This window comes from Macrobrachium rosenbergii, chromosome 30, assembly GCF_040412425.1.
Source record: "Macrobrachium rosenbergii isolate ZJJX-2024 chromosome 30, ASM4041242v1, whole genome shotgun sequence".
Lineage (NCBI taxonomy): Eukaryota > Metazoa > Arthropoda > Malacostraca > Decapoda > Palaemonidae > Macrobrachium > Macrobrachium rosenbergii.
The window spans coordinates 4772149-4783238 of record NC_089770.1 but is presented as its reverse complement, the minus strand read 5'-3'; the positions used below and the strand labels follow the sequence as shown (position 1 = coordinate 4783238).

Genomic DNA, 11090 nt, shown 5'->3' with positions numbered 1-11090 from the left:
TCCGCCTACTTAACTTCTTGAACTCTATTAGTCTTGTTTTCACATTTCACCTGAATTCTTTTGGGAGATCACCATGAGCCAGAAGCTGTTACTCAGAGGTCTTGTTTACACTAGATGACACAGGAGATACATGTGACTCGTGTACCTTCAAAATATTTTCAAGAGGCATCTCCACTTCCATCTGGAATGTTGTGTACGTACCATCAATAATAAAAATGCTTTATGTACAAAAGCACTACAGGACATAAGTTTAGGTGCAAATGAAAATAACAATTCATACATTTATTTTAATGAGATGACAGTCATTAAAAGTGTTTCATGAAGTCTGGTATTGAGCAGATAATTGGGTCTGTTGTAATTAGTATGGCTGCATCAAGCAGAAGAATAATGAAAGCTTAAAATGAATCTTAAAATACTAGCACTGATATATCGACAATCAGAATGAATGATGAAACAAAAAATCCTAGTAATCTTGCAAAATTTCACTGATAAAAGATGCAAGAGGCAGCTATACTTTAGGAATGTTAAGGTATAATTTCCATGTTTTACCTTAACAGTAAAATAATACTTTCCTGGTACTGAAACTTCATTGATATAAAAGGTATACATATTCAACTTTACTTTCCTTGTGGAATTTACTTGGCTATATATTGTACCTCACCTATGGTTTTCATTTTCAAAGCAAGGATTCATTTGATTATCAAAACAGCACAAAATATATGTCTTTGCAAAACCTAAAAAAAAAGTGATTGATAACTAGCATACAAAATTACTGTACACATAAAAGCTGCTTATAGAGAAATGCTTAGAAAATGATTCCTAACATAAAACATTTTCACCTGTATTAAAATTCATATCATATACTGAGGAGGCAATCATTGATATCAAAATAAAAAGTATTAAACTTAAATGAATTTAATAAGTGACAAGAGTTTGCTATGAGAAAGAAAAGTTATACAGGCACTTCCAACATAATCAACAAATGCCTAAGCTACAAATACTGTTTTTAAAACTTAGACCAGGCAATTAAGACTTCTTCACACTGACAGCAGCTGTGCAGTATGACACTTCGTGGTGATGCCATAATTTTTATGACATGGACAGGACTTATTGCTACACAACAGTAACTTACACTCTATTATCTTAGTACATTAACACTGTAGGACCCACAATTTCATTTTATTCTAAGCTGAAACTTCAGTACTTTCACATAGCTATAGCTGACACAAGAAAAATCATTGTTCGTCGAAACACCTTGAGGCCACCAACTGCTGATTTGATCTAAGACAGCTTTTTTTTAATATATGCATTAGGTATGGAAAGAATATTGAAGAAATTATGTACAGAAAAATAAATACAGTAAAACAAAATAATCTGTCTTCAAATCTTGCAACTAATCCCTCAATCTACTACCCTCAGGAATTTTGTATACTTTCAAACATTGCTTGTTAAATATTAATGCTTTGCAAGGAAAATGTTTCCCCATACTCCATTATTTTTATTGAATTTTTCCTGATAAATCAATAGAAAAAGGTAAATAATGCACCTTCACAGATGGTGATTAAAATTTTGTATTAGAATGGTTGGTGGACTGGTAGTCAAATTGTGTGATTCTTAAAAATAATTATATTCTATAAATTTGGTATAACCTAGTAGTTAATTATTCTGGCAAACAAACTTATTCCAGAACTCCTGCTAATGAAACAGTTATGATACTCTGAAAACAAAAGACTTTACGGTCAGAATTTAATGTTCTAAATCTTGTGACAATCCACTACACAAAATATTCAAGTAAAGCATGACTGCAAGTCCAATTGCACAATGACACTCAGTATTCCTAAGAGAGCTCTAATAGTACGCAACACTGAAATTTATATAACGAGTAATTTGAAAAGCTTACATCGCAAAATCTGAACTGGAAACAAAGACTGACTTGAAATAATTTTCCGAGGATGGAAAATAAAAGTGATACAGGGTATTTCAAAAAACAGGGCAGACAAGAATTTCTCAATATTAAAATAAATAAACAAATATCTTAAGAGATTATATAACAGTGTGGGGCCTACACCAACAATACTATTTACAAGATTCTTATTGGAATAAAACAAGTGCTATGTACATTAGATATACTGTATATGCATCATTACCGTAACATACAGAAGACACTTTCCTAAACTACAAACTTTACAGACCAACATTTCTTGTAAGATTTTTTCTTCAGTGTTTTCAGAAATATACCCCATATAACGGAGCAATGAGTGAGAGGAGTCCAGTTGTTCACTGTGTTAATATTCTCTAGGAAATGTACAACTATGGATTTGGTCACATTTCTGGCTTACAATTACCGGTACTTATATCTGCCTGATTAGTTCCACTACTATCTAAACAGTATCATCTATTCGGGTAACATGTTGCCACTATCTGCAGCCTTTTCCTGGTTTCAAGACCAATTGAGTGTACAAACTAAATTTTCATTTTAAATGATGTGTCAGTTTGGTTCTGTATAATACAAGTTTCATCAACAGATGACTAAGAAAATAGTCTATCTTGTTTTAGCTCAACAATAAAAGCCAAATGATCACAGGTTTGTAATAGTATACAAACTGATTTTTTCCCATTTTTTTCAGTGTTCGGTCCTTATCATAATCTCGCTGTATTATGAAAGACCACTTATGCAAACCTGAAAGATAGCTTGCTAATAATAACACTGAGCTTTGGAAAGATGGGCTGGAGGAGGAGGGGGGGGGGCAAGGTCCCATCATAAAGAAGGGCTGTACCCTCAACAAATACAACTGTTCAAAATAGCGCTTCAACTTACAAACGATTAACCATAGTCACCGTAAAGCCAGTCACGATACATAATTTCCAGAAGCCCTTTTCATTCAGTTGTACTGAGGAAACTTCATGGCACATCCCTTTGTATGTTACACTGGGGTAAATCACTCCAGTAAGACTACCAGTTGCATTCCAATTACTGGTGAAATCCATGATTATACAAAGATTCAAAACCTTTATATATATATATAATCTAAATACATTCCACATAATTGGCAGGATAAAGACCGATACGTCCATCTTTGCGACCCGTACACCACCCTTGTTCATCTTCGTCTTCCAGTTTTTCAAAAACTTCACCTAAAATAAATAAACAATACTTTGTTATAAAGACAAGCAATACAGACACTACAAATTTAACTGATAAAAACGACATATAAACTTGGCATTTCTTATACGCAATTTGACAAGGTCCCTATGAGGTTCAAAACGTTAAGATCACTGACTATGAATGTCTGCCCATGTATTAAATAAACATACTTACCAACTTTGAAGGAAAGTTCATCAGATTCAACACCTTCATAATCATAAAGTGCCCGCACTGGTACTCCTGGTTTACTGGTGTCAACCATTCTATCACTGTAGTCCCATTCATCATCATCACCACTAACACCATTGCTGAAAAAACAGATTTAAGGTCTATTTAGATTACAAAAGAAAAACATAAAACCTAAATATATACATTAAAAAGTTGCATTAAAATAATAAAAGGTAATATAATCCTTTCTATAGCAAGAACTTCAAAACATTATCAAATACTAAAACTACGACATTCACGAAATTTTTTTTATATCATTCCTACATATATTCTTAACTTCATAAGTATTTCATATCTACACAAAACAAACAATTCCTACACATACTCATGATGATACTGTATATCCCTGGAACATTTTGAAATTAGTGTTAATAGTAAAACAAAATTCAACATAACACCCTCCTGTACTAAGTTACCACCTCAGTATAACTACTACATATTGACATATGGCAACTACATGAATCCAGACTGTTAAAAGAATAAAAACGAGATTTACTTAAATATGCTTTTCAGCAAAGTTAGTAATGCTGAAAGAACACTTATTGTTAACTCTTCAAGAACAAAAACTATTTCTTTGAGCAAACAAACAACAGATATAAGGAGTTTATTTCAAAACAGAAATAGTAATAACATCTGTAAATTACTAAAAAAAAATGTTACCTCTGCTGTTATTTAAAATTCTCCTCACAATTTAGCATATAGTAAACAACGCAAGTACAATACTGGCAAGTTATCTTAGGGAATTCAATTAAGAAGAGGAAAAATGTACAGTACAGAGAAAGAACAGTACTGTATAGCCAAGACGTGGTATTAATCACATCAAACAAGAATGTCTAGTGTAAATTAAAATAGATAAGGATGGTAGACCAGAATGCTGGTAAAGAGGAAAGGACAAGAAAATATTACAATTAATAAAGAATAATGTACATTCATAAGTACAGTGCACATAAAAGAGTATACAGCAGTCACGAAAATCTTGAATGCATGCAGACCTAGCCTTAGGACCATGTAAAGTTGGTAATTACAGCTTAAGAGCTTTTTTGAGTGCTCAATCTTTACCACTACATACATTCATATTTTTTTTGCTTTTAATACCCAAAAATGGGTACTATGGTGGCAGGAGGAATGTTGAAGAAAAATTCTGTGTGCCCCATAGGGGGTAGTGACATAAATGCACTGCGTGTGGTCCACTGACAGCATTACTTGAAGCTCTTTGTAACATCCCTTCAGCCCCTATGTGCAACCCCTTTCATTCCTTTTACCGTACCTCCATTCACATTCTCTTTCTTCCATCTTACTTTCCACCATTTCCTGACAACTGTTTCATAGTGTAACTGCTAGGTTTTCCTGATGTTAAACCTTTAAAACCTCTTTTACTCTTCAATTTCCCATTCAGCGCTGAATGATCTCATATGTCCCACTTGACCTTTGACTTAAATTTTATATTCCATTCCAATACTGTGCATACTGTATTTACCTAACAATTGCAATATGTTCCATCCTTTTGGGTACTGAGTGGGAAGCACAACATTACCATCGCATGAGCTGGAGATTTGGGTGTCGTGTGTCTCCATGGTCCCAGCTTGGGTGGAGAGGGACTTTGAGCAGGACATTGTGCACCAGTGAAATGACCTTTCCATTGTCTCTGCCACTCATAAGCTATTTTATATACAAAGACCTTTGTATATAATCATGCAACTCATTTCTCAATGTTTATCTATCAATGGCCCAGTTTTTCCTCCATCACTCCTTTTCTTAAATCCCATCACAAGATATAATTACCGAGTGTAAACTTGGTAAAGTTGAGCTCGTAAGAGAATCTTATGGGTTTACATGCAATTAAGATTTCCTTGACTGCTTTACATGCTTACGTGTATTGAATCTAGTTCATATACAGGTTTCTTTAATTAATGTCATATTTTCTTGCTTCTTTCTTATTTTCTCAGAATTTCCTTTCTACCACATTTTTCTACATTTACTGATAACTAGAAAACATGAAAACTAGATTGCACATCTTAAAAAAAGTACTTGCTAAAAGAAACGTAAGATATTCAAGTTTGTCAAAGCTGTGTGGATCATTTATTTTTCTGGCTTTTATTGCTAATGGCAAAGCAAGAATTTTTTAATCATTAAGTATAAAATTTTAGTCACAATGGACACAATTGATGTTTTTTTTCATTTTATAAGTAATAATATTTAAACTTTGCAGAAGTTAGCTACGTGGGCCTGATAAAAATTTACAGTGAAAGAGGGTTTTCCAGGTATGGCATTCGGTAATTTGAAAATTAAAAAAGTTTTTCAAATACAGTACATAAAACATTTCAAATAATAACAATTTTTAGTTTACAGAATCTTTTGCAACTAAACACTCCTCACTATGTACCTAAAAGAAAAACTAACAGTATTCTTCTTCAAAATATAAAGTGATAAAAATGCAAATTAAAAAATAAAATCAACATGACCTCACTTAGGTAAGCCACAACACTAATAAATGTGGATCAAACTACTGTACAAGGTCAATTCTACAGTTTAATCTAAAAACAATAAAAATCAATGATAAAGAGAAAAGTAAATTCAACTAGTGTCACCAGATAAATACAGGAAACAAGCAAACCTTCGGAAAATTACACAAAAATGTTGAACAGTAACGAAAAACAGCAGCAAAATGTAGATATAAAAAAGATTTTACTCAGCAATATGCTGGCACTTAGTCAAAATCTGACAAAATACACAAAAATGGAAATGTTGAAGTTATGTTTATAAAATGATCACTGAAAAAAATACTTAGATTGTTAGATTAAACACGGGTTAATGACTGCCCATTTTATAAAGCTTCAATTTTCTATGAACCCTTTGAGATTCCAAGGGAGGGGGGGGGCTAAAATTCATCTGGGGCAACATGCCGTTTGGCTTGCTGTTCAGCTTAGATATAAATTAATTTTACTGCTTGCTATAACTTTACTTATAATGATGAAATGCTGTTGTGGTCCCATTTTGATGGTAAATCATTGCACTCTTTTGACCATGTTTAAAAATGGAAAATGAAAAAATTACATAATCAGAATGATGAAATAAAATTAGCAGACAAAAATTTCTTCATTTTCTGTAAATATAATTAAATTTAATAAATTTATGAATCCTTATAAGCTTGCAAATGATTTGTATATTATGGGCATTCATGCCTGTTATTGCATATATAAAATATAAGGAAAAATTGACAAAAACTTTCATGCTTCTCAATTTCGAACTACCTCTACTTTTGGAGAAGCTGGAGTTACCCCATCCCATCCATAAAACCCTCCAGACATTCTCAACAGACGATGTCATCAGAATCTCAAATGGTTAATAGGAAAATGATCTGATATTACTTATGGAAGTGTATACATCACAAAAACAAAAAAATAAAAACATGCATATTAACAGTTTAGCTACAGAATCATGTGAAATGGAAATAAAATAAAAAAAAAAAGTGCAAAACAGATCTTTGTGATGTTCCATTTCCTATTTGTGCGTGTTACTTGTATCTTATGTAAAAGCCAGGAGCAAACATGATTATCAAATGACAAGAAATCCAGTATTCTTATGGACTCCACGATCGCTATATTCAGAGCATAATTTCATTTGTAGAATACTGTACTGCACTTGAAAATAATATTACAGCAGTCAGTCATGATGACTAAAGCAATAAAAAGCTGGATTAGTATTATCCTAAAAACATAAATATCATTATGAAGCAAAAAGAGGATATCTGCAAGGCAAAGAACAATTCTGTATTTAGGAAAAGATACTCAAATAGCCAGATAATTACTTAAAAAAATACGATGAGAATAAGGTACAGTAAAAAGAATCTGCGTAAGCTGCAACTTTCAACACATTCTAACTGAATGTTTTTTCAGTCACATTCCACTTGTATGAAGCTGAAAGGGCTTTTTTGAGTTCAAAGCTGGCCTTTGGCAGTTCCATTATACTTAGGACAAAAAACATAAAGAAAAATTAAACTCATCAGTTGAACAAGTAATACCTTATTTCTCACTGACGCATACAGAGCTAAACTAAGACAGAATGGATGCGAAAACAGTCAAATAAATATAAAAAATAAACCTGTTAAATGAATATTGGAAATTTACTTTATGTTACTCTTTAGTTTATATGAAAAATGACAACTCAAAAACAAGAATTCCTGCTGTAATCAACACTCTACAAATTTCTATTTATTAGCACAGTATTAAAAAATTCACATGAATGAATAAATGCAATCATTTAGTGTATAAATGGTACATAAACACAAACTATTCAAATCTTCTACTTGAACTACAGCTACGCTACATGACGAAAACCATGCAGATTTCCGTGGTCTTCACATAAAACATTGGAAATGTAATCACACATTTTCATCATCACAGCTATTCGTGAATTCGATCCATGCTTCAGTAACTGATAACCTACATAAACCATCAATGAGAATCATACATAAAAGTAAAGAAAATGTGACTGCAGACTGATCTATGGTGGTGGTATCTGGAGAAACAAAAAAATATTGTAGAGCAAACTTCTAGCAATGGAAAGAAGGCAATATACTGAAAGTCTTGTGCTTTGAAAAGTTTGTAACTGTTAGCAGTAAGCCTTTTCATGTTAGAACAAGCAGTTCTTACATAACTAGCATATCTTCCTCACGTGCTACAAGATGACAATCAATCATGGCATAATGATTATGTCATCTGTGTTAACAAGGTACTGTATTACTTTATATGATTTGGTTTACATTTATATTTAATTTCCATAGTATAGATGCATGAAAGGTTATTTTGTCAAGGATAGATTTAGTTTTTGAAAAGTAGAAATAGATGTAATACCTTCCCGTGTTCTTTGTTTGCAAGAATTAGCTGTAATGGCCTTTCTCATGCTGGAACCAAGTGTTAGAGAAAGTATCTGGGTCAAACAGTCATGAAGTATGAGCTATTGTTATGGTATCAATCATCGTCTCTCAAAATTTTACTTTTTCTGGTGCAAATTCCAAATTACAATTTAATTTTTTTTCTCTACATCTCACAAAAAAAAGGTTCAAGATTCTTGTACCAAATCAATAAGTTAACATACCGTTATAAAAAAAGATATGCTGCACTGCAAAACAAAACTGTGACAAAAGAAACTGCATTAGCAATGAAGCCTCAGTCGCTAAACGGGGAAAATAAGATTGCACTTCAGGCACTGTTTACAGTATTTGGTTATAATAACCACTCAGTGGAAACTGCAAAGGCCAACAAAACAGCTAAAAAGACCTCGAAAAGGCCGAAAAGTGAAATTATTAGTGCACAAAGGCAAACAAAAAAAAATCTGGAGCAAGTTGGCAAGAAAATAACCAAATACCACCATTCATAACCAAGTTTAGTGTACTCCCTCACTTTTGACTATGTGGATCCTCATCGTCGTCGAAAGGATTTGGTGCTTCCTGAGACTCCTGTGGATCACTGAGGGTTTAGGAGAGAGGTCAGTGGGTCAGTTTTTTTAAGGAAGGTGGTTTGGCGCATTTTACCTACATGAATACATTTGAAATCCAGCAAACTTACACCGGCCACACAGAAAAACACCCTTGCTAAAGCCATCACAGTTTCAATCAGAATGTAATTATATCTTCCTCAATTAGAAAAACAGAGTCAACAGTAACACAATCAAATTGTGATCTAGTCTACTGAACCAGCAACAGACATGCTATACAAAATTTGTGACACAGTAGCAAACGCTTAGATGTAGTTAACAGCAAAATTTTATATGTTGCTTTCATGAATGTCTTGTCAGAAAACAGAAGGTTGTGCATCAGGTAAAAGTGTTACATTTAATCTAATTATTACCCCTATCAAGATGGCACTTAAAACAAATGGAAATCAGGGGTGGAAACAACACTCAGTGTTGACCAACAATATTAAAGGCGTTTATATCAGCCCATCAAAGATTGATGTCACCAACAATAATTTTAACAATGAGATTAATCAGATTTTAAATCTCAAGGGAGAAAGATGGAGAAAACTGAGAAACATATGACTGCACATACAAAACAGCAAAGATAAGGTTATGCTTTTTATAGAACAATGAATCTAAGGACTGGCAACTTAACCAAAATCTTAGGTACCATTATACTTCCTCTTGATTTCATATTTAGTCTCGATCAAATGAGCAGTTTTCAATTAGTACTACATATTATTATTATTATTATTTAACTCTCAGAAGGAGTACTCTGAAGATTAGTTCCTCTTACATGGGTAGACTTTGTCTGAAGATAAATTTTTTTGTGTAATCATCAATAGTTTCTCATCAGCTTTTCAACAGTTTCACATTAGTTTTACCTTACATGTAAAATGAGTTCTCTTGGCTCTCTTCCGTCTTGAGCACTTTCTGCCTGAGTTCCCATCTCGTCGGAGTCTTCATCAATCCACTTCCAATTTCCTGGTACTCAACCTGCTGCTTTCATTACCATTTTTCTGACCTGTTCCTCTTCCATTCTCATTACATGTCCAGATTATGTTAAACTTTGGAGTTGCAGTCTATTTTCCAGCAGCTAGTACAGCATCACTCCACCACTTCCTCATTTGTAATATGTCTTTACATTGCAACTGTCTTGTTAGTTCCCATGTCTCTGCTGCATAGAATAATGCAAGCCTTTTTCATGCATCAAGAATTTTTGCTCTGTCTACTAAAGGGATTTTTTTTTTTTTTTTTTTTGTTACTGTTAGTCTGGCAATCTCTTTCCACTTCACCCACGCTGCTGCCACTTTTTTCTTTTCTCTCACTGCCTCACAGTCCACTGTGCACTATAGTTAATAAAATCTTTATCTCTCCTATGACTGCTTTTGTACCACAACATGGTGCTCCCTGTCTCTCTTTCCCATTTCATCTTCTTATATAATTTGGGAATCAAATATCTCTTGCATCGTGTACATCTTGCAATGCTGATCATCTGTTGTCACACCATCTGTTACACTGGTACGCAGTGAAGAGTTCACTCCTACATCTTTATCCACAACATTCACCTGGCCCTTTCCTGACTGTGCATACTCCTTTATTTTCTTACCAGTCCTCAATATGAAGTTATTTTTCCATTTAAGACTTTTTTCTGAATGTTCACTTAGAAAAAATTACTCCATAGCACAACTTCAAAGTGACTAAACACAGAAACAAGCACCTACACCAGGAAATTTCATGGTGCCAATCTTACTGGTTTATAACTTTATCTAATTTTCCTGAAACTACAATCTGACCCTTTTCTAACTGTGGCATCCCCAGCATTTCCTGTTTTGAAGGTCTACAGAGTACCTACCTCCTTGGAAACCAACAGGGCATTTTGTCCAGATTATATCCCTGCATGGTCTCAAGTGATTTGCATGCTAAATAGCCCTAGTGCATTTCTATCCTTCTTACTTGATTCTAAAGTTCTTTACACATTTATTTTAGGTAGTTTAACCAGACCACCGAGGTAAAGCACTTGCTTCTCACAGGGCCAGCCTAAATGGTTTGTTTATAATAGTGAACTTTAATTTTTACTTAATAAATTGCAGCTCTTTATAAATCTGAAAATTGGATACCTTGACAATGAACATAATAAAAAATGCAACTGATGTCGAAGTTTGTACATTTACATAACACTTTGTAACTGTTAGTGTTGACCTGTATTCTTGATTGGGACTGGGGCATGAAGATGAATCTCTTAACTATTCCTAGGCCA

The 11090-nt window shown here is 33.4% G+C and overlaps 1 protein-coding gene across 44 annotated transcripts in view; it reads right to left on the bottom strand.

Moving 5' to 3' along the window:
* Positions 1–273: 273 nt before the first annotated feature.
* Positions 274–11090, bottom strand: part of Synd (protein kinase C and casein kinase substrate in neurons protein Synd) — a 266290-nt gene continuing 255473 nt past the window's right edge. For 22 of the 44 annotated variants that reach the window (XM_067131573.1, XM_067131591.1, XM_067131567.1 and 19 more), the window contains 3 exons: positions 8776–8841; positions 3320–3453; positions 274–3135 (listed from right to left, as the gene is read on the bottom strand). In XM_067131573.1, coding sequence (XP_066987674.1) covers positions 3029–3135; positions 3320–3453; positions 8776–8841 — 307 coding nt within the window. In that variant the 3' untranslated portion in view covers positions 274–3028. The remainder of the gene's footprint in view (positions 3136–3319; positions 3454–8775; positions 8842–11090) is intronic. The other 22 variants (XM_067131581.1, XM_067131600.1, XM_067131597.1 and 19 more) reach the window with 1 other exon arrangement.